At 39.8% G+C, this 25,575-nt stretch overlaps 1 protein-coding gene across 1 annotated transcript in view; it reads right to left on the bottom strand.

Annotated features, from left to right (window-relative positions):
• The window catches only part of ARHGAP10 (Rho GTPase activating protein 10), a gene marked incomplete at both ends in the record, with an annotated part of 154,493 nt that overhangs the window by 14,376 nt on the left and 114,542 nt on the right, over positions 1 to 25,575 (bottom strand). The window contains one exon of the mRNA XM_081999649.1: positions 10,095 to 10,257. Coding sequence (XP_081855775.1) covers positions 10,095 to 10,257 — 163 coding nt within the window. The remainder of the gene's footprint in view (positions 1 to 10,094; positions 10,258 to 25,575) is intronic.

Genomic DNA, 25,575 nt, shown 5'->3' with positions numbered 1-25,575 from the left:
ACAACACACATACCACCTGCGTGTAAGACACAGGATTAATGATTTCAAAACACTACTCAGAGACGACAAAAGATACACTCTGACCCAGGAAAGAAACGGTCATTCATAAGACTACTTGGAATAAATACCAGATGGTTTCTCACTGAGACTTGGAGAGGAAAGAAAAAGAAAAAAAGAGGAAAGGTGTGCAAATAAAGGAACAGAAGATGAAATAAAATATTCAGATCCATGGCATGGCATGGTTATTTCTCAAGTTAGAGAGACTCAACAAGAAGGGCAATCTATCAGCTAGTAAGACTACACTGTCCTTTACCGGGCAGCATTATATAAAAGCCTGTAAAAACAGGCAGGTTTTCTATGAATTCTGAGGCACTCCAACAGTTCTAGTGGAAAAACACTCCAGAAGGGCAGGTATGTGGAGCACTGGGCTTTTCCCTTCCCCACTTTTTGATGAACTCCCTTAATACATTTCAGCTGTAGAGAAAGCACTGCAGCATGGCTCCTGAATTCACCTGCCACTTTCAGCTCCTGGTTACCGAGCAAGAGATCATGCTCTAGGATCCAGCAGAGGGAAAAAAACATTTTTCAATAGCAATACTTTAACCATGTTAAGAAGAAGAAGAAGAAGAAAAAAAATTAATAGCTTTAAATATTAAGCGCATTCTAGAATTTCAGGGGGGCGTATTTACTGTACATGGCTATCTCAGGAACCACTTTATTATTAAAAGAGAAGGTTTTACTCAATAGGAAAAATCAGTTCCAATGTCGTGATGCGTACGCAACAAACTGCTGGATTTTATTTTTTTTCCTTGAAAAGATTCTTGTGATAGCAAAGTTAGCTTGCTACAAACCTTTGCACGCTTTGTTTATCAAGATGATGATATATTAGAAGGTATTGCATATCTTATCATATAGCATCTCAACTTTAAGAAGGTATGTTGAAGAAATCTCTTCTCCTAAGGGCTAAAATGAAGGCAATGCATTTCCGGGAGGGGTGGGGGGTGTGAGGTCTGAAATAACCATCTCTCTGAGAAAAAATGCTATTGTCTGGCATAGTGAATGCTGGGAGAAGGGTGAAATTGCCTTACTGAAAATAAGCTAGAGATTTTGTACTGATATTCAGAAACAAACTCCTGAAAACAAGATTTTATTGGATGTTTATCTGGCTGGTTCCTAAGGTAACACAGCTAAAGAGCAGCCTCTTATCTTGAGAGCAAGGAAGAGACTCTGTGAAAAGAATCTACACAGCAACTCTTGAGAAAGAAAGGGTTGTTTCATAGATGAGTTTGGCAGCCCCATGGCTGTCGTATCAGTGTCTGGCTGACAAACTCAATGAAAGTGTTCTTAAAAGGTTTCATTATAAGATGACACAGTATATCAAAAGGCGTGGGCTATTTCTGATTCGATATGCAGCCCAATACTCTCCACCATCAGACAATGATCTTCCTGCATGTTAAAACCCCTGTGCTTTGGTGAGGCTGGGGAGCAGAAAAATACATGGACAAAATTCTAGAAATTGTCACAGTTGCAGCAAAGCTGGAGACAAAACAGAAAGACAGAATTTCCTCATCCATGTTCCCCCTGAAAAGAAACTCCACCCCCAAAATTTAAAGTATGCAACATGCACACAACATTCCTGAACCTGCCTTTATACAGAACACATCAGCCAGCACTGAAATAGAGGTTTTGTTAAAATTGGATTGTGAAGCCTCAGTGAAGCAGCTAACGCATTAGTGAAATGATCTTTCACGCCAGTCTGGTAAATCTGAAGCTAACGTCTACAGCAGCTGTCCTAAGTTAAAGCACTTTTAAATGGTAATTCAGACAAAGCAAAAATGAAGTATGTACATCTATAAGCTTATAGCATACTGCTGCTCCTTTTAGAAAAAAGGGAAGGGGCTGTGTCCCCTGGAATCATGCAAAGAAAAGAAAAGAAAAAAGGGGAGAAAACAACAAAAAAAAGAAACTTTAGCTCATCACAGTGGTTGCATCCACATCTCTCCCTGCTCCGAGCACACACACCGCTTACCCTGTGCTCACACAGCGGAGCTGCTGTCAAGCCCAGCTGCCTACCCACTGGCAGACAAGGAGATGGCAAAGTCTATTTTGTATGAACCACAAGACTAAGTTGTATTAAGTCTGTTTCAAAGGAGCTGCAAAATGAGGGCTATTGCTCTGCTTGCATAACAAAAAGGGTACAAAAAGAAGTGCCTGCTCCGCTAAACCCTCTCCCAAACTGCTGAGTCACTGAAGAGGTGGCAGCCGAAACAAAAATAAAGTGCAACTAAGCACAATGAGCAACGAGCACCGCTGCATACCCGCACTGTGCCTTCTGCAGCTGTTAAAAGCATCTTCTTTTAATAAAAGGAGATGATGCCATTAGATATTATAAAAACTTTTCAAGACACTGAAACTGAAGTCACTCATCATTTATGTAAAATTGCAAATTCACACCACTGCCAGAACGTACAAAAAGAAACTATTCCAATTTTAAGGAGACTATAGATGCAGTCTACTGATGTAGATATAATAAGGCTGACGGGAATTCATTCAGCAGTCACACAAAATTAATAACTATCTCCAAGGCTTCTGTTATGTGCAGAACACCGCTATTTCTTGCCCTCCCTTGGCACCTGATGGCTCTTTTAATATCAGGTTGCTCACTGGGAATTTGAGCAGCTTGAGATTTCACGAAGAACAAGTAGGTTCTTCCTAGCCTGGTCACAAAGACCCTGAAAGCACGCAGGATGCTGTGCAGCACGGCTCTCATCACCGTTTTGAAAGCCTCTGTGGATATTAAAAACCCAAAAACGATGCCCATAGTGTAGCACGTATACATCGTTGAGCTGGGTAACAGAATATTTCAGTCTCAGGAGAACCAATAAAGAACTGCAAAAGAAATGAAAGAAAGACTGGATTATTTCCTCTGCCACTGGTCCCTTGCATATTCCTAACAAGCCATTTACATCAGTACTTCTATTTCTCCTCTGGGTTTTGAGTACCTTCAGTATTTGCACTGTATCTTACATGCTCCTACAGCAGCATCCGAGGTAAGATTCAGTTTGAAAACCATGAATCTTACTAATCTGAGCCCAGAAATGTAACTGCTTTAAGAAGCCATGCACCCCCCACCACTCACATACACACTCAGTGCAGAGGTTTGAGAGACAGGGTGCTTCCCATCCCCTCCAGTTGCAAAATTCCAGAGGTTGACAAGAGGGGGCAAGGTAAGCAGATACTCAGACAGTATCATCATCTTGAGGAAGGCTATCCCACATGCTGCGCCATGACTCCATCCCGAACAACCATCAGAAGTCACCACGTTCCAGCTCCCTAGGAAACCCAGAGACCCTGCAGTCTCACATCCCAGAAATCAGCTCTCCAGCTGAGGAACACCACATTAGTTTTTGTGATCTGAATGAAGACGAGATCATGCAGATAATGTAGGGGACTTCCAACCAAAAAGGAAGACTCTGACCCAATTCTGAAAACGCAGCACTGTGAGGAATAGGTCTGTAGCTCTGCAGATAAGCCCTGGCACAGGGCATTGTACCATACGCACAAGTAGATCTCATGACAACAATGGGCCAGTTACAGTAACAAATCTTTCCTTATCAGAAAAGATCCTCAGAAAGATTAATTACAACACATACCGAGTCCAAGGAATACCAAGTCTTCAGCTTTTTTGGTTCATTCCGAAGTCAAGGGAAAACAGACATCAGGCAGTCAGTCCACAGTGTTTCAGGACGTGACTTGTAATCCCCCTTTCAACAAACCAGTCATTGCAATAAGGGAAACCCACACTAATCCATTGGAGTTGAGCTGCCATTATAGCCAGCACTTTAGGAAAGGCTGAATAAAACAGACCTCATAAATAAATGGTTCTGGCCCACTGGGAAGTCAGTGAAGAGCTTGATGAACACACCACCATCCTGATTACTGAAGGTCAAGATGAGTGAAACTAGTGCTTACCCTGAAATTCTGGAATTACTGCAGATAGCCAGAGTTTGTAAACTAAGACAATTCAATATTCTCAAGGCCAGTATTAGGCACAATCTCGTCTCCCTCTAAGGTAATAGGAAGTAGCTGTCTTATGAGCCCTCCTGCTAGGATTAGAGGAAATGGGCTCTACAGCTGCAGCGAAGGACCTCTAGTCAAAGCAGCACCTCAGAAAAAAGAACAGTTAGTGATGTTAGCATGCAGACACGTACAAGACCAGGCATGGAAGCAAGAGTTTCCAATACCTAACCTAGATATAAAAAAGTAACACCTCAGCCAGAAGAGTCATAGGAGGTGCAGAGATTGGAAGGAGGAGATGGAAAGTAGGGCATGCCCAAGCCTTACACAGATTCAGAGAAACAAAATGCATTGGGAAGTGAGTGTGTGCAGGCCACACAACCAAAACAGAGTAAGTAATATTTTCTCTGAAGAAACTCTGTTGCAGGACCTGGAACTCCAGATAAGATTCAAATACAAGGTCCTATGGTTTAAGACATGATAGGCCTTTAATTCTCAAAGAGGAGACATCAGTTACCATAATTACCTTTTTTTTGGCATAGAGTAGGTTAGTTATAAATGTTAAAAAGCCCAAAACTATGCTCAAAAGTAATAATTTCTAATGCATAATAAAACATAATTAGGAAAAAAAGTATTTTAACAGTACCTAAACAATATAAAACAGGCTGAAGATTGAAAACAATTTTGTTATGGGTAAGCAAAGCCACGTAGTAATTTCTATAATCAAAGCACAACAGCCGCAAAAAAGTTGCCCTCGCCCTTTTTTAATTGAATTATATAATTTCATGTCTGATATTGCATCTTTTGCACTATCACCTACTTCACTACAAGAGGACATTAATGAAAAAACTTGTTGTCTTTTACAGACTCTAACTAAGCCTGGACCTTTACTTGTTTAGATTTATTTAAATATTAGACACAGATGTATATACCTAATTTAGCTATCACTGTATCTATATATCGTTTGCATGTGTAAAGCCATAATATAATAGGGTGAAAGTCAAACCATGTAGCACTGGCTTTCAGCTGCATGTAAAAGGGAAGATCAACTGTTGTTCCATAGTTCAATTGCACTTTAAGAGCAATCCATAACCCCTTCTAATACACATCCCAAACCCAAGACCATCACCATTATCAAAACAGCTTGGGGACTAGCTTAGAAAAGCTAGTCAGCTTCTTAGTATCTGAAGTCCTGAACTCCTCTCTGGAAGCTACATATTTTGAATTATTAAAAGTTTGAGTTTCGTACACCATAGGAATAAAAATCTGAGTGAATAAGGCACATATTTTTCAGTGCCAATCACGAATGCAGAAAGTAATATCAGGGTCACATCCTCCAGTGAAGAGCTATCAAGCCTCTTGCAAAAAAGATGTGGCAGATTTATTTACTTTTTGGGCAAATGCAATAGGAAAATCAGAAGCTACGTAGGACAGAGAAATTAAGCCAGAGGATAAATTTCACTACATTACGTGCTTCACACTAATATTCTGCATGGACTCTTCTATGCCATTACATGATGCTATAAGGTATTTTGCAGAAACATCGGCATAACTCTCTGTGTGGCTCAACTATGAGCTGGATAAAGGAAACTAATTTATCTGGTTTACAGTCTTCACCAAAAATGTGTTAGAAACAAATACCACCACCCCACAAACCAGATCCCCATGCACTAACTGGGGAAGTGAGAAAGACGATCAGGTAGCAACATCAATACCTTAAGCAAAAATTGCCAAACAATTTGCAACACTTGCAATACTTTTGCAAAAAAAAACTTTTGCAATAAAGCAACTTGCAGCAGCTTCCAGAGCAGAAGAAACAGCAAAAATATTACTAGGAAATAGAGAGAGAAGAAGAAAACAGAAATTTATTTGCCATGAGAGATTAGCAATAACCCTTCCTCAGATCAACCAGGGTTTGAAGTGACTCTGAAGGTAGAAGCAAAGGGTGGATTGTGGGGTCTGAACTCCCCAGGTAATTTGCAATTATAGGGTAGACAACAATTTGGGGGGAAACTGGTAGCTATGGATAAAAGATGATTGGAAGTTTGCTTGGTTAGGATTGGTGGTTTTTGTTTAAATCCAGGTCAGAATAATATTATGGGCGACTCACAAAATATATCTATTCTGCATGGAGGGAATAAAATGCTACAAGACACAACCTACTTGTTAAAGCCAAGGCACAACACGACAAACGTCACTGTAGTTGTACACTCTACTTTACAAACTTTTATATTGGCAAATTCCTGAAACAGGGAATAGTGCCTATTTTCCAGTGTCTCAAACAGCAGGAGATACATATCGAAGCAAGCTGTTAAAGAATGCCTACATGGATAACTGCATTTCCTCCGGAAGGTACTTTCTTCCGAATGCTGGCTATGGTGGCCATCTGAATTAGAAGGAACATGCAAGGAACTGGGTGCATCTAACATGGAAACTTTTTTATTCCCCAGAACTAACTGTGGCTTTGAGGAAAATAATGAGCATTTTTATAATGTACTGCTGGTGAAACTATACCAACATCAGTCCCAAAACAGTCCAAAACATGCTGTCCTTACAGAAACGGTAACCACCTGGAGCTCTGTTGGAGCAAAGTGGACTTTGACAGTGGTTCCAGTGGAACCTGAGGAAGATAGATGGCTGTACAATGTTAATTCTATAGCTTGAGGGCAAGTGTGTACAGACACTTAAAGCAGAGAGGAAAAAGAAAGAATGCAAATGCTTTGGTTAACATTAAACTGAGATTGCTATTGCTGCTCAGCCTTAAAGGGAAGAAAAATGCCCATATACCAGTAGAGAGCACTACAAGGGAGGAATACTCTATCCAGCTCACTGCCATAATTATCAGTTTATGTCTGAGATTAGCTTATGATAAACATCCTTGGATAGAAGGGATTTTCAAACAATACATGTTTATGACATGGTGCTCCATCAAGTAGAAAGGTAATTTGCCCATCCTGGGCTATTTGGAGCTTGAATCCTGTGTCTACATAAACTAGTCTGCAACTTTGTGATTGACAGGGGGAGAAAGCTCTCTATGTTCTACCATAGACTGTATGTAAAAATGAAATGTATTTATTTTTAGTATTTGGCTCTAGATGGAAGTGTGAAGTTAAAAATATCTTCAGCAAAAAGGCTGAAAAAAGTTTAGGGTGCAAGATAATCTTAGAACAGCAAACTTGGGTCTCCACTGAAAACCACCCCTGCCGTGGGCAGTAAGAGTCAGCCATCACTCAACTCTCTACTCACCCCTACAGCAGTACATGACAACACAGGGCATATGTCTGACCCACACAGAGCTTTCAAAGAAAATCTAGCATCAGGCAGACACACACTTATAGACATGAAAACCAACAGCTTAGCGGGCTTCAAAATGGCACATATGTGAAACATCACCTTCCAGTTACACCGTATGCGTAGTACATCTTTAAATACTAACGTGACAATTGAGCAGTCAGGGCTTTGTGAGACATTTCAAATCTGTGGTATAGCCCCTGCTCTCTTCGCTTCTTTCACCACTCTGGCCATGCAGTCCCCTCCTAGTGCCAGCCAGGACGTGAAGGTGTATTTGCTTCCATTTGGTGCTCCTCTCACCATGCTGGAAGCTGTAGCTCCTTTTGTTTTTAAAGGTGGGACAGAAAAGGGCATGCATCACAAAAAAACTCTGCCAGGAAACATCATGGTGACAACAGCTATCATTCAGGAAAAAACAAGCTTTTCCTTTCTTGAAAACAAATACCACAAAAAGCATTCTTGCTATCCATCACGTGTTCTTGCTTAAAGCAAACTACTAATATAAACCAACCTTGGAATATCTGATGTATCTTGACCCACAGTGCAATATCCCTCCCCCGGGAAACAATGCGAGCAACTCTTCTACCACAAAGAATTCACTATCACCTTGTTGACTACATAACTCCATAGCGATCGATCTCTTACAAGTAACACCCATGTGTTATAAACATCAGCAGAAACTTGAGAAACTGGATCCTCTTGTATTTCCATCTCCCCTAGACTCAGTATAGTATTTACCGTAGCTTAGTGAAGACCTGCAATACCATTTTAGAGAGGATACGGAGACTTTAAGAATTGTTTTTATTCCAATTTGGCACAAAATGCAAAACATTTTTAAATCCTGCACAAACAGAAACGATTGTTCTCCACCTAATTCTGGGATAGTCCAATTTATGAGAATAGTTTACGACCAAAGCAGAGATCAACAGCCAATGCTACATTTCCTGGAGCTGAGAGAGCTACCACAGCTACACAATGGCAAGTCAACCACCACCTTTCCCTGCCCACAGAACCCCATGATGAACAATGACTGCTGAAGTCCACCAAGTGCATTCTCCATTGCTGACATCTACCTCTGCTATTAATACAGTGGGGCTGTTTTGGTTTTGGGCCGGGGGGGTGGGGGGGGTGGGGTGGGGGGGGGGTGGGCGCGGGTTTGTCAGGATTCTTTTGTTAAGGCAAAGCCCTCTGAGTCATCAGAACTAGAAGGGGAAGAGAAGCCAATTTGGGGTGAGAAAGTAGAGGAAAGAAAGAATGTGCTGTTCACAGACTACTCTCTGCCACTGTCCAGGCTTGTTACAGAGGTAGCTCTTAAGCAAACTTCACAGACAGGTGAATGGAAGAAAGAAACTGCTATCTAAGTGCACATACCATACACTTTTTTTCTTCCTTACAAACAGAAGTGTTTAAGTACTGTTTCCAACTGAGCACAAAACCTCAAGCCATCAAAGTTTCCAAAACAGCAGTACAGTATAATTTTTGATGAAGATTAACAAATGCAAAAAATGCAATGTTCCTTCAAACACCTGAAGCTCCTGAACCCTCCGGATAAAACCAACACTTCCTTCTTATATTCTCTGATGTGACATTATCAATGTTCTGCTAACGCTAGGTTCCTTAATTAGCTATGCTTGCTTTCATAGACATTCTAGTTTTATACCATCTGCAGCATGTTTTCCACATATGCACCTCTTTTTGTCAAATACAACTTATTGTTAGCCCTACCCACTACTAGTGGACAGTACAAGAGGATAAGGAAGGAGTAACTTCAGTCCTCTACTGAAGAAACCACATCAATGTAAAATATCTATAAATCTGGAATTCTTTCAATACATACGAAAAAATATTGTTCTAGCTAATAAGTACTCTAATCAGCAGTTAATTATTTATGTGTGCATATAGAAATAGAAACCCATCGTATGGCTATCTGTATATTCGCATGTGTTACATACACCCATTTTACACACTTGCTTCATCAACAGAACAAGCTACTCAGAATTCCATTATGGAAAATATTTGTAACAAATCTTTTCTCCAGACCTGCTCCTTCCATCTTCTTGGCATCTTGAAGGCTGGAAAATTTTGTCTTGATACATTAAAGTTTGTATGAATAGCAAACCAGAGAATTCAATTCAACTCTTGATTTAAAAAACAAGTTATCTTCAGCTTTTTGTGTATCAAACCTGAATATGAATTACAGAGATAGGACTAACATTATAATGTCACTTTTTGCTAAACTGAAGTCATGCTCAAAAACTGAACATCTACAGAGTCTACAGAAAGTGACAGACAGCGCTTTCATTGGAAAAAGAGCATTTAATTTGTTAAGAAGAGATTAACAACCATAATGTTCTTAGACAACAGCATCTCAGGACACACTCATTGCAGTATATTTATCCAAACCCCAAATATGGCCCTAAGTCTTAATAGCGCTGCATCTAAGTGTAGCTTAACACTGTCTTGAAATAAAACTAGGCTAATACATCATACAGAGAAAAACTTAGATATTCATTGCCTGAATGAAAAACATTTAAAATTTTATAACAGGTTATGGTAAAATGCACTAGATTTCTGTAGAAAAAGAACATTTCTTTCCTACAAACATTCAAGTAGGCTCTAAATTCCACCGCAACTTATAAACACATACCTTTTTGTAGCAGAAGAAAACACACACAGTTATATGTAATCTCTAAAAATCACTCGCCACCAAACTGAAAAGGGAAATGTGTTTTATGTGCACAATCATAGTAGGGGAAAAGTCATTACTTAATATTCAGGTTACTTACAGAGTTGTTGTCCAGCCTGCAAGATCTCCGCTGTCCATAATAAGGTGATTTCCATCCAGGAGCCCAGGGGGGCTACTAGAGAAGGCAGGTGTTGGAGACTGGGAAGAAAGAGAATCCATGCTCCCAGTTGGGGTGTCTTCCCTGGGAAAGCTGTGACTCTCAGCTAGAAAAGAGAGCAAAAGTCAGAAGGATACTAAAAGAATCTTCTCATAAGCCAAAGAAGCTGCTTTGGTAACAATGTCCTGAAATATATATGAGAAGAAACCTTACTGTCCCATCTTCACAGGATATTTTGGAGGACAAGCAATCCCCCTGCATTTCCTCAAAAGGTACCATTATACAATTTCCCCATCATTATCACTGGGCTATCTTCACAAAACAACATATTCCCAGTCCCCTTTTCAACATGTGTTCTATGTGGATGAAATGCTAGATTTTGGGGGGTTATTTTTGGAAAAATGCATCACTTCAGATAAAAAAATAGTTTAGGCCATACACATTTGCACATCTCTCTAACAACACTAGTCTCTAAAAATAATTTAATGCACATTCGAGGAAATGATTGCTCTCAAGTATCATAAGCACAATCCTATGAAACAATGAAATTTAGAAAGGGCAGAATAAGCAGGAGATCTCCAACAAACACGCAATACCCAAGGATGTTACTTTTATTACTGCTTTTTAACAGTGTTACTTCTAAGAGAACTCATCATACTCTGGTCTACTATTTGTTTTCATAGGCTACTCTTGTAATATCACTCAGGAGGCAACACATTCAGATATGATTTCTTAAGAAAACATTAAAGGAACACCATTCCTATCCCGTGGACAGTAAGAAAAAGTTACCAGTGCGTCACAGCACTCATTGCAAACCATGCTGACACATCTAGCCAAACAGCATGTTCTTCACTGAAAAGCTAACCTTCACCCGTATAGCTTTTCACTCTAAAATTTTCATTTAAACATCAGCTGTACAGTTTATAAATTCTAAAGGAGGCATATGAAATGAAGACGATTGCAAGCATTAAAGTGTCCAGCACAGCTAAGCCCACAGTCTCAAAAATGGGGCTGTTTTCAGAATATTAATATTTAACAGTAATAAGGGTCATTTCCAGCCACGCTTCACAAGGCTCCCTGCATCCTTTCCTTTCCTCCTCTGTCCACACCACTCTCACCAGCACTCATGAACATGGCCCACAGCTATGCTCAATAACAACATCGCAAAAGTCCCTCTAGAGTGGATTAGATACCGCTGACCCACAGTCTTGGTAAAAGAGCTCTGTTCCTTCGGGGCCAAAAGCTCTGGGAAAGAAATGAACAATCAAGTCTTAACACAGCATCACAATAATATCATCAAAAGCTGTTAAAATATTGTGCTTGCTTGACAAGCTATATCTCCTATATACAGCACTATACAAGATGAAGTCCTGTACAATATTACCTTTTAATTCTAAATGAATTAGCATCTGCACAACAAACAATTGAGCTTAATTCTATTCCATCAAGCTAAGCATTACTGTTGCAATGATTTCTTTCACTTTTTTTTTTTTAATTAATTAAAAATGTAAAAGCAATGAAACATGGACAATGAAAAGCCACCTTCATTGTATAAAATCCTCACAACTTCATTACTGCCACAACCAGTTCAATTCCTTCTGCTTCAAAAATGACTCGCTCGCTTCCCCAGCCATCTCGTCCTCACCCTCTCCCAGCAACTCTCAGAGAACAACCTCCCTAGAGAGTAAAATGACATACAACTAAAACCACCGAGATAATAAAAGTGATCATCTGGAAATTTCTCCCTAAAGCAGCTGCTAATTTAAGGATCTAAATTAGCCCATAGTAACAAAGTATGACAAGCTCTGAGGAGGAGAACGTTAACCTGGGAAAGTGAGTCACTCGCACTCCAGCCCAATCCTGCTCACCTCGCACCTCCTCGCTGCACCCTGGCCACGATGCTGCCGCTCACGTTTACATGACATGACATGAGAACCGTGGGAGTGTCAGGTAAAACTAATTAATTACATCTCATTTGCAGACGTATGTGTCACAATGATAAACATCTGAGAGATTAGACAGTAATCGTGCAATTTTACTTTGTAAAGAAACTGGATTCCATAAAACTAAATAGACTTAAGCCCTTTGAACTCATCACAGTTTCTTTTCAAAATACGAGTATTAATGCTTCCCAGATTATTGAACTACATACACTGTATTACAAGACCACTTTTACCTCAACCATTCACTTAACATTACTAAAACAGCAGTAGAAAGGAATATTAATCTGTTCTTTAATATTATGAATATGACCAACTCACTGCACCTCCCTACAGAAAGCAAGGGTTTTTCTGTTGAATTGTTTCTCAGAGCACATAGAAAAAGGAAAAAAAATACTAAACACTTCAGTCACACATAGTAGAGTCTACTCTGGAGACTGCAGTATACAGACAATTGCATTTGACATTATCATAAATGAAATTGTGTTAAATCTTTCCTCAAATTTTACTTCTTCCTTCCTGAGCCAGTGTTTTCTCACGGTCAATACTGCATTGCACTCTCAAGAATAAGATCAGGTATTGAACACTAAAAACAAATCAGGTATTTACACAGGAAAATGCCTGCTAAATTCTATGGCATTAAGTGAACACCCTCTACAAACATGTTCAAAGATACTTTACATTTGTGATGTTTTCAATTATCTGTTTTTGTAAAGTAAAACAATACCTTTATTCAGGAAAAAGCAATTCTGTATAACCACAAAAACAGATGACTAATTATCATCTAGCACATATTCATGATTAAAAACAATATATGCTCAAAACCTAAGTCTTTGAAATACAGCATCATTGCTCTCTTTTCAACAGTACAAAGACTTCACCCTGTATGTCAGTGACAAAAAATTCTACTAACTTCAGAAATTACAGTAACTCCTGTACATGGCAGAGGTCACAGAACTGTATCTAGTTATCACTCTATTAAGCTTAATAACCTGCTTTTGATTAATGCCCATCTCATGTTGGACCAAACTGTATCTTCCAAAGAGTCTTTGTCTGAAGACATCAGCAGATGATAAAGGTAATGGAGAAGCAATTGGCTGCTAATTATCATACTCGCTGATTAATGCATGTAGCTTCACTTTGTTAGGCTTTATTTTCAGGCATGACCCATGTAATATGCATTGCTAATAGTTATAGTATCGCTCATACCCAATTTTTGTGCTGTGTGAAGGTATTTGAACGATCTCCTTTATAAGTTTAACACTAAATCTCTTACTTTAAGGGATTTTGCAGGTTTGGAATCATGCACCTGTTTTATAAACCTGCTACAATTTCCCAGGTTCTTTCTGAAAAGTGTACATCAGATTTGAATTCATTATTTTTTGTTGCATTCCCACAAGTGCCATGTTGAGCATTAATTCCAGCACTCATCTATTCGTCAATCCCACAATTGTGCATCCAAGGCCAGCACTTTTTTTTGCCACGGTTTTAAATTAATAGTCTATGATGAGCTGATTGCCCACTGTGACTAGCAGACTTAGCAGAGTCACCATTTATAAGGAAGTAGTCCACCATTCTGTAGCTACAGGCTACATTTTTCCTCTAAAATCTGTAAATTTGTTTCTCAATACAACCCAGCTTATTTTGTTTGAATGGGTGCAGCTTAGCACATGACCACAACTCCCACGTAACTGCCGTTGTCATTATTTGCAATTACTCCTAACTTTGTCCCATACGTAAAAATATCATCAAGGATTTGTATTTACCTTTCCATATACTGCTACTACATTAGCATTCCTCCGGTTTCTTCAAACTTCTTCAGCATGCTACAGGATGTTTTAAAAATTAACATTGCCAAGCCATACAACCCCCTGACAAGTTAGATGGCTTCACATTATTCAAAATGTTCACGTTGCAACAGGTCTACCTGTAAAATTTATGCTTGATCCTGCTGGTTATAAATCCCACATCCATTTTCATAGCTACGTTCTTTTTAACAATTCTTCAAAACTTGTAACGTATATCGACTGCTAGTTATTTCCTCTTTTTCCCCTCCCTACCCTTTTCCTGTATTTTGCTTTGTGGAGCCAGTAAAGATCCTAAGCTGCTGGAGATTAAAAACCCTTTAAAGTTTTGACATGACTTGTTTGTTAAAGAGTGTGTTAAGGACATTGCTGGAATTGAATCAGCTTTACAGTTTTCATTTTACCTCAGACTTCAGGGGCTCCCTAATATTGATAGTCTAATATTTTTACTGTTTCTCTCCTGTCACTCTTCTCCACCTCCAATATTGTTCTCTAGTGAGCAGCATTGTCAGGTTTGCCACTTGTATGGAAAGGCTGACTGCCACACTGGACTGATGGGTCCTTTCGAAGAGGCGCTCCAGAAACTTCCTATTCTTCTTTTCTACCACTTGAGTTCTAATGAGCTCTTACACTATAAAATAGGCAATATGTGATTTCTTTTAAAGCTCATTTATAAAATTCTTTGAGCATACACTTTGGTGTTCTCAGTGCCTTCATTTTCCCTCCCTAAAATTGTCAATCCCCTTCCCTTGTCTCTCCCGTTACGCTCTTATCTTTGGGTGCCAAAGAGTACCAGAACAGATGAAGGACATGAGGGTTCTCAGTATAACAGCAGTAAGTCTCATCAATTTTCGTCAACACTCCAGCCATCAACTCTTCACCTTTTCTTCTTTATGTTTGTGGGAAGCCTCTGAATGCCTTTGACCTTTAGCTTGGCCGTCTTTCTAGAGTTGCCACTGAACTTATTCTACGATTCATCTCCTCATTCTACGCAAATAAGTGTAAGATCCACTTTTACTCTCAGAGTTAAAACTTGTTTCACATTCTCACCACCTTTTGCATACTATTTAAATTTTTTGACTGCTCAGATCCTTTTAAACTGTCATCTAAATTGTCTTCTTGTTTCACTGTTCTAATCACAACACTCATCCACGCCTTAGAGCTTTCACTGTGCCTCTGCAACACATACCCATGCTTTGCCTTTATGGCTGTTCATAGTTCGGACCAGCCCTATCTAGAAAATATGAGAGCTTAGCCTGATCCTAACCATTTACTGGTTGTGTCTAGCTGATACTATTTACCATTTGGTTTCTAATCCAAATATCCTTCCTCCTTCCCCCACTCCTGCTTCGTGTCACCCTTTCTCATAATGAAAAAAACCCACAAGGTAAGAAAGTACCTATATAGACTAAGACTTCACTTATATAGCTTCTCTCTAGCAAATATGTAACCCTCAATTCCTTTTCCTTTTTGTCTGGATAAGCCTCAGATAGTAAAGGCTCTCAGACCCTCCATACTAGAAATCAGCTGGTACCTAACCGCAGCTTCTACATAACGGAGCATGACATGCCTCCCAGTTGCCTTTTTTTCCTCCTTTTTCCATCTGGCTAGTCTAAGAATATTTTTTGTTGGCATCCAAAGTTGAAAAAAACCTGAAATACTTTGACAGTGTCAATAAACAGATCCTTACGTTACTCCAAGAATTCTAAATAAGAAAAAACATTTGTAATAAGAACTACGAAAACCAGAGAGCTAACACTATCAGTTACTTGCTTGAGTGACAGAGTTTTCTTCCAACTTCAGCTTAAGTAAACTAAAGTGTTACATACTTTACTATTTAAAGAAAGACTAATCTTTAACATCAACATTGCAACCAACGTCTATAGCGTAAGGGTAGCCAGAGGATGAAAACAGTTTATGAAAGTGAATGTTTCTGGAGTAAATGAGGAATATATGAGCGTTTCTATTGAGATACACAGAATGGGCAGAACACAACAGTCATATGTTTTAAGTGCTCATTGGATACTTGATATATTGCTCATGGCAAAATAAGAGAATAAAAGACGTGTCTTACTCCACTTTGACACAGGTCTAGTCGTAGACAAGGGGTGATGGGGAGAACTACTGAGTAAATTAAAGATGCTGCAAAATCCCTATTACCACCATCAAGTCCAACATTTTCTGCATCACAAGATGGGGAAGCAGCAGCTGCACTGCTGTGCAGCCACCCATCCTCCCTCATCAGCATCACAGCTGCATCCAGCTCTGAGATAACAAACATTCATTCACCATAAATAGCTAACTTCCCACAATAATACAGAAGTTTAACCAAGTAGAAAGTAGCTTTGCTCTTATGTTAATGTGTGGGTATGTACTATGTTTTCATTTTAATGGGAATCTCACAGATGAGGGACAGACAAAAATACGAGTATGATAAATATCTTCTGCCAAGCAAGAACTTAGTTCCACGTGCTAGAGGTTCAGTATCCACCGAAAACAGGCATGAAAAAACACAGCCGAAGAGTTGTCTCACACAGTTAATAAAACTTGAAGTGATCCCATGATACAAAGTACCAATCACTCCAGAAAAGATTCAACCATTCCTGCAAAGTAGCTCCAGTGGAGAAAGCTTTATGTAATAGTCAGAGTGATCAGAGGACTCCACAGTCAAGAACAACCTTTTCTAGATGAAGGGCTGCGTCCTTTGTTCACTATATACAGTACAAATCATCCTGCGGTAATCACACCAAGCACCAGATAAACTCAGACGTTCTTCCGCTTCTTAAATTTTTTTTTAAGTTTACTGAATTAATGAAGTCACCTGTTTCTGAGTAAATTAAGAAACTGTGTACTTTTGTTTATCACACCACTGATGGTGATCAACAGAATTGTTTATTACTCACCTCCAGACTCCAGAAATTGTACTATTTAAACACATAAGTTTCCAACGTAAGGGGAAATCACATAAAAGCAAGCTAATAATGATCTATTATTTGGTTAAAAATAATCACAGAGAATGCTAAAACTGAATAAGAGTGTTATTTCACTATTCCCAAATAATGGATACTTTGGAGGTCAGATTCCTGTAAACACTCAGAAAAATAGCTTTATATTACCGCATTTCATTATCAAAAAGTATCTATTATCCTTATTGTGTAGCAAATCCTATACACTGCAGTACTGCCTCAGCATGCAGTTAGTTCTTACATAAATTTAGACATCATAGACTCATACACCCTAAAACCAATAGAGTTTTCATGGAGCAAATGGGCAGCAGACAGCCCACACATCCACCAGTTTCATGCTATCTTTCAAAACACATGCAGTAAGAATTAGATCTCTATGCCAGCTACTTTTTTCTCTCAGACAAAATAATTAACACAACTATGAGACTTGACTACAGTTTTTTTTCATAGATAAATACCAGCTTTGATATATTTTTCAAATGTGTGCATGTACAAGCATGTGTGTCTTAGGCACAAAAGAGCTCTCCTGTAGAAAGATTGTTTTTCCCAACTCCATAATGATTCAGATACATCAGAAAAAGGAGGAAGCTGCACTAGACAGAATTTGCCTCAAGACTGTCTGATGCAAGTTAAGAATTGTAGCCAGAAAGGTGGGTGTCTGAGTTGGGGCTAGGAAAGGGAAAGAAATGTGCTCATCTGCAAGTTACTTAAGGGCAAGTGGGGTTTTGGGACCATACCCCTGCCCTCCTCCTTTTTGATACTTTTTTGTTTATTTCTAAAATGCAAAGTTAAATTTTAAGCAAGCATCTTTCTAGACATACACTTAACCTGTAATAGCAAGCAATTATTTCAATAAATATCTCCCTCTCTGCAGGTCCTCTCTCAAAAGTCAGGAGAAACATTTCTTGCATTACTTCTTTACATCAATAAAATCCCAAAGACACATAGAATTGTAGGCAAGCCTTTTGCTGAGCAAGCAAAAACTAAAATGGGTAAAGAATTCCAATTTATTCCTCAAGCTGTGGAAAAACAGTTCAAGACAGAGTCATTGATACAAGGTTGGGGTGTTAATTTATATCACAGTTAAATTTTGAAACACAACAGAAATCAGATACAAGCATGCCGAGGGGTTCCTCTTTTGATTTATGTATACTATGGTAACAAAAGCAATATCTAAAGTCAAAGATTACTCAGGTTCTACCAGAGCTTGCTTGGCAGGAAACCACACACAACCTCCAGCCTTACCAGGCTGGCCGCATGCCACACATTAATTTAATGGCTGAAAAATGCAGTGATGAACTGAAGCTACTTCCTGAAAACTCTGACAAATAGTAAGATAAATGGATTGTCCCACAGCTTGCATATTTCTTTTGGTAGGACTGAGTATTTTGGATTTCTGTAAGCCCAGGCAATATTTACCTATGGTCCAGACTTGTACTGAAACCTACCAACAGAACAGCTCTAGTCCAATCAATGAGAATAAGAACTGTGAAAACTAAAGCAGATCAAAAAGGGGTATGATGCTATAATCAGGACTAAAAGTTCCCTAATTCAGCAGCACTTCTTAAATGGCATTAAAAACTTTGAAGTCCTTCCATGTTTCCTTTTCTGTTGTGTTGGCAATTCATCCACTGACTGGCTGGAAAATGTCTCCGTAAGGGTCCTTCCACCCCCAATAGGTAAGGTGTTCAAAAACTCTTTTCCTAAGCTGTCAGAGATAATATCATGTTGTCTGCTCTTCTCTTTGCTATTTGGCTTACTTCATTTGCAATTACTTCCCATGACTTATTAAAAGAAGTTTCTTACCAATACTTCCACAAGCCATGGTGGTACTTGGATAATGACAAAGACCAACTGCTTCTCACATTGTGTGACAGGTGTCTCATAAGAAAGCCACTGTGAAACATTTTCAGTATGCTGCTGACACTTGGCTGTGCCTGCTTCCTCATTTTTTTCACCTCTGTCCTTTTGTCACAACAGTGACTTCAACAGAGGGATAGATGAAGCAAGATGCCTATGGCTTATTAAAAAGCCATCTGAAAACAAGCTAAACAGCCCTTAAGTAAGTTTTATCAGTGGTTTTAACTGAACATCCAGGTGACACTTTTGTTGAGGAACCTCCTAAACTCCCAGCTAAAAAGGATTTAAAAGGCAGCAATTAGGAAGACGGATTTTGCTACCTCAGTGTAGTTAGGTCAACATTTTCTTCATGCCTGGATTCTTCTACCACTATTCATGCCTCTGGCACTCCGGGGTTAGATGTCTGCAAGTGCAATGGTGTTTTTTTGGTTGGTTGGGGTTTTTTACATATCTGGCAAGGGCTCAGGGTTGGACTCAGCTGCACTGTGGAAGGGAGGCTGTGGAGATGGATCAAGGAGGCCGTGCAGCACACAGGCGGCACCAAGCTGTGTTAATGGCCGGGGAGACAGAAGAAGTGAATGCACGCATCATCAGTGAGTTTGCGCCCGTTACAGAACAACAGAAACTCGCTTGCTCAGTGATATAACCAAAGTTGCCAGTACAGCTGGGAAGGAAAGAAGTGAAAGTAATACAATTCACCTTGCACTAAGTGCAACTTTCAAAAGAAGAAAACAGAAAATAAAAGGGAAAAAGAAGAGCAAATAGGACAAAAACTTCCAGAAGCTAATGGAACAATAAGAATACTTTTTTTTTTCTGACAGTGAAAAACACTGACACGGTGGGAGCAAAACAGGAAGAGGAATCTTATTTTCTAACCTGCATATCAGCCTTTCAGAAAGTTCACCACCTCCCCCCTCCAAGGTCTTCTCTCAGTTCAGTGCCGGGTCCTGCACTTCGGCCACAACAACCCCACGCAACGCTACAGGCTTGGGGAGGAGTGGCTGGAGAGCTGCCCGGCGGAAAGGGACCTGGGGATGCTGGTTGACAGCCAGCTGAACATGAGCCATCAGTGTGCCCAGGTGGCCAAGAAGGCCAACAGCGTCCTGGCCTGTATCAGAAATAGTGTGGCCAGCAGGAGTAGGGAAGTGATTGTGCCCCTGTACTCGGCACTGGTGAGGCCGCACCTTGAATCCTTGAATCCTGTGTTCAGTTTTGGGCCCCTCACTACAAGAAGGACGTTGAGGTGCTGGAGCATGTCCAGAGAAGGGCAACGAAGCTGGTGAGGGGTCTGGAGCACAAGTCTTATGAGGAGTGGCTGAGGGAACTGGGGTTGTTCAGTCTGGAGAAGAGGAGGCTGAGGGGAGACCTCCTCGCTCTCTACAACTACCTGAAAGGGGGTTGTGGCGATGAGGGTGTTGGCCTCTTCTCCCAAGTAACTAGCGATAGGACAAGAGGAAACGGCCTCAAGTTGCACCAGGGGAGGTTTAGATTGGATATTAGGAAAAATTTCTTCACCGAGAGAGTGGTCAGGCATTGGAACAGGCTGCCCAGGGAGGTGGTGGAGTCGCCATCTCTGGAAGTGTTCAAAAAACGTGTGGATGTGGCACTTCAGGACATGGTTTAGGGGACATGGTGGCGCTGGATTAATGGTTGGACTTGATGATCTTGAAGGTCCTTTCCAACCTAGTGATTCTGTGATTCTCCTATCCTTGCCACCACTGAAGGTGCTCTGGGCAAGACTACCCCATGCAAGGGGTTTCACCTTACTCAGTGAAATGCACATTCATACCATAGGAAATTGGCTGAAGAGCTGAACTGCTTCAAGTCTTCCTTCTTATACTCTTCTGTGCTGGGTGAGAACATTTACTTTCAACCAACAGAGGTTGGCCAGGGCACAGCTGGCATGTAGCAAAGATACGTCAGTGACTTCCAATGCCTGGGATTAATGGCTTTTAGCATGCCAAATTGGCCTTCTTACAGTATTATGTGCCCTTGCATGTCTGTGTGCAGAAGGTAGAGAATTAAAGAGATGATGGATTATTACAGGAGATCAGAGATTTTTAATAATGCCTGGCCTCAAAGAAAGACTGACCCTTTCTCCTGAACTCTCCATTCCTTCTTTAAATTCAGATTTTAGTTTTAAACTCTATTCATATTCCCCTTTCCCTACACCTCTGACTTCTATTGCATGCATGTGTGGGCGCACATGGATGTGTTTACTTTGAACATTTCTACAGCCTCTGGAGTTCATATACTGAAGCAGACAAGCAGTGGCAATGATATTAAGGCAATTCTCACACCCACCATGAAGATTTGACACACATCATTTGAAAAGAAGTAAAAGTTAGGAGATGTTTACTACATTATGACAGTTAAATTTGATTCCAGATAACTGTGCGGCAAATAGGCTTTAGCAAGTAGGTTACTCACAGGTATAACAAGGGCCATACAATGTATATTGTGTATACAAAGTATGGGCCAAAATTATTCCATACCTCCAAGAAAATAAGTAGCTTCTACAGACCCAAAGCTTTCCAAGCAGAAGTTGATTATCTGATAGGAAACTAGGACCCTATACATACCCACTATTACCTAAGAAAAAGCTTCACCTTTACTGGCAGTAGCTCGAAAAGACTTTTACATGGTATAGCACTCATCCTACTCAGAGCCATCAGGTGGAAAAAGCTGTGAGGGATGACACAGAATTGCAGGAACTGTTCTCAGCAAGGTGAAACACAAACTATCTTAAATTCTACATGGCAAACAGCAATCATCCTCATCTTCCCCTTGCAACTAATACTAGTGCACCGATTTTGTAACAGCATAACTGTGCGTTCTCCTCAGCTGTTAACAATAGCTTTGTAAGCAAGTGTTGCAAGCCCTTATGGCTTTTTGATATGCCTATGTAGCTGCTTTTCTTTCCATTTCCCCTGCTGTGCGCCAGGTTACAGAAACACTTCCAAGCAGCAGATTCAGAAATAGAAAGAGTTCAAGGACAGGTTGCACACCTGCACCTTGCAGCTCTGGGCTGTTCCAGCCCTGAAGACCAGTCTCCTTATTATAAATCCACATCTTCCTCTAACACCCAGGTTTTATGTTCAGTAATTCCACGTGAAGTTTATGGGATTTTACTTATATGTTTGGGGCAGAAAGGGATGAGAGGAGAAGGGAAAGGGAATATTACATGGAAGCTATGCAATCATTACATGTATCACATTTTACTTTGATGAAGTAATTCAATTGAATGCCACAGTAGTTCATGCAAATCAATTTATTACCCAATTTCAGACACTGTCTCACTCCAAAAAACCAAAACCAGCTACTCCTATTCAACACTAACATACCATTTATACTTTGGCTTCCCTAAATACATCAGAAGGTAATATAAGTTTGCACCAAGTTTTTAAGGGTTAAACAGCAGTTCTGATTTTTACTTCTATTGTAATTCTAACACAAGAATCTGTTTCCTAAAGCACTATAAATACAATATTTAGTCTACAGTGGCAGCAGAAAGCTACCACAAACACCTCATATGCCTCCTGAGTTCCACAGTAGGAGGATAGGAGACAAACCTATCCTACTGACCCGAGAGATGGTAGATGCCCCATCCCTGGAAACATTCCAGGTCAGGTTGGACGGGGCTCTTAGCAACCTGATGTAGCTGAAGATGTCCCTGCTCATTGCAGGGGGGTTGGACTAGATGACCTTTAAAGTCTCTTCCAACCCAAACTATTCTATGTTTCTATGAAAAGCCTTAAAAACAAAACAAAGAAGCCCCCCCAATATGATACTAGTGGGTTATGTCGATGTATGTGCCAATGAGAAATTTTGACACCTAGAGTGTCTTCAAATAGAATAAGGCATCAGCAAGCACTGTGGCTTAAGAAGTACATTTTGGTTTGTTTAGAAAACAAATAGTTCTGTAGTTGGACAAATTGCCACGCAAGACCCATTTCCTGAGTTCAGGTGTGATTTATGCAATCCATGCTGCGCCTCTGTTCATCTTGGATGGACTGCATTATACTGCCTACCTTACACGGAACTTTCTTGCCATGTTGCTCTAGTAGCCCTGCAAAACATAATCTCTAAGTCTCTAGCACAGAAAAAGATTAAACAAAAACAAACTTTATTTTGCTACAAAATGAGAAAAGTATATAAAAATTAAAATAAAATTGGGAGGGAACAAAACTGTAACTCTGCATTGCCCTCTAGAAGAAATACAAACAGAGCTCTCTTCTGATATCTATTGACTGCCCAAATGGAAGATAAAGACCCAATGACATTATTAGAAGAACAGGATAAACAACTCCCTGTTCTAGCTAACAATCTTTCTCTGCATAGAGAGGCAGAGAAAGAATGCAAAGTCGTTTGTATGTAGCTGAGACTATAAGCCATAGGAGTTTCTGCATTGCTACTTAATTCACTCTCAAATTCATTCAGATAGTAGAAGCAGGGGGGTAGGAGGATGGGATGGGACAACGGACGGGACAGAAAAGAAAAAAAGCTATTTCCAGGGGGGAAAAAAAAAACACCAACTAAACACCAACCCAAATCCCGTATCTTCATTTTAGAAGGCAAGAAGACTCTAGAAATTGTCCTAATGTAAATCTCAGACTGCATTTTGCTGACGCAAGAACTTCGGGTTTAGACCACGTATGAAAGCATCTCAGAGTTCCCCATTAAGTCTAGTTCTACTTGAGACACTGAGATGTCAAAAAAAATTCAGAGTGAAAATTTAGTAACTGACTTACCACAGAGGAAAGAAGTTGAAAGAAAAACAGACAGTATCATCTGTGACTTAAGTTTGTCTTTCAGGAAATGAAAATCCTCACAGTAGTAAATATAATACTTGAATTGTTTGCGAATAGGCTTAATCATCTAATTGCCATGTACAAGGAAAATCTATGTGCTATCAGACCTCAGTACAGCTAATTACTAGAAGGCAAAATAAAGATTTTTATCAAACATAGTATGTGTTCTTCAGCTATTAGATCTATCAATATTTATGTCACTTACAGCCCTTTCTGGGTGGTTGCTGCATACATTTTGTGTGCAGTCAAGAAGCCTCCCAACTGCAAACGTGCTTTTTAAAAGAGAAGCTGGCCCAAACCCTGCATTTCCAATTCAAGCACTGGATTCTGAAGCCTGTTAACTCCCTGGAGCTGCTGATAGTTAAAGACTTGTTTCCGCTTTTCTAACAATTTCCTGGTTTGCATAACAATCCTAAGAGAAACACACTCAAGAAGTTTTCCAGCACAGAGAGATTTTGTCTCCAACATACTTCTAGTTTCAAGGCATTGAAAATATTTATATATAATTACAATAACTTCATAGATATATTTATCTACAAATATATTTGCTTATAAATATGTATCAGCTACTTTGTTTAAAACAAGATTATGATAATTTTGTCATATCCAGGAAATACAAAACACTGGCTTATGCCTGCTGCTTAACTCATGCCATTGTGAATAAAGAGGGGGGAGGGAAGGGGTTTAATGTTTAATTTCCTGTTAAAAACACACACAGGATAAAATCTTCCAAAGAGCAAGTTATAAAACATGCATTTGTTAGCCAAGAAACTAGGTAAATATGGAGCGAAGCCCAGGCTCACTTTTATTCCTTCCCCCCTCTCCAAAGAACGAAGTAACTGAAGGCCACGGCGCGTATTTGGAGGCACTGCGCTCTACTCGGTGACTAGATAATTAATCAGCCTGGCTGACTTACGCACCCTGTATCCATTGAGGTAGTTCCTCAGATAATGCAACGATGCAGTTGGGCTGAAGGTACTATATTGCCATGTATACTGCACACGTGTCAAACAACCATATCAACTACTGACTACCCTACTGACACAACTATCCGGCTAAACAGAAATAAAATAAGCATTAGCATGTAGTCGGGACCTACCAACAGCCAGAATACGGCTACCTTCAGCAGTGGCTGGAGACACTACAGGGGATTTTATTTTTTTAGAAGTTACAAGGGGAAACGTTATTTTCAGATCCCACTGAAACTCAGTGCCATCCATCCTGGAACTGTGACTTCACCTTCAGCAATGCAGCCTTCATCACAGTTCCTCCACACATAATGATGTATTAGGTTATTCTGCAATTCACCACACTAGAACTCCCAAACCAGTACCAAATTTCTGTACGATATATAACAATTACAGCCTTTAACAAACCCAGTTCTTGTCTTTGTTGAGATGCCAGAATTAGACAAAAATATGGACTGTATTTAGGAGAAACTGAATGTTTATAACTGTTTTCAACAGTAACACTGTATTTGTGGACCTTACAATAAAAATAATCCATCAAATACTTTCTATCTACTGAGTTAGGGTCAAAGTCAGGTCCTCAGTGCACACCTTGCAGCATAGAATTGGAGAAATTATGGTGCTTCTTGTGACCTGCTGGGATTCACATTCAAGACCGGATGTAAACAACTCTCTGAGTGGCTTCAATTTTGTTTTTCAAATGAGGATAAATTTATTATTGCAGATACAGCTCAAGAGCTTTCTTAGCTTTTGGTGGTATATTATTCAAATTAACACAGCTTAAGCTTTTTAAGCAGATGTACGTTAAACACCTTCTAGTTAAGGCATTTAGTTTCTTATTTGATGCAAGAAAAGGCACAGAGATTACGTATCTCTCTGGTGAATTAAACCTGATGGAAAGCATGCTGAATTTTGTGCAGACTCTTTGTAAAACTGGCTTTGAGACAATAAACAGTCCTGAGTTTATTTCTAAAACCTGCACTTAGCAGCTGTTGTAGGTATTTGTGCTCTTTCCTTAAGAAATCAACCACTGTTAACCACTGATTTAATGCCACTTCACCACTCAATCTCATA

The sequence above is a fragment of the Phaethon aethereus genome (assembly GCF_964289735.1).
Source record: "Phaethon aethereus genome assembly, chromosome: 4".
NCBI classification, from domain to species: domain Eukaryota; kingdom Metazoa; phylum Chordata; class Aves; order Phaethontiformes; family Phaethontidae; genus Phaethon; species Phaethon aethereus.
This window is presented reverse-complemented; position numbering and strand designations above follow the sequence as displayed.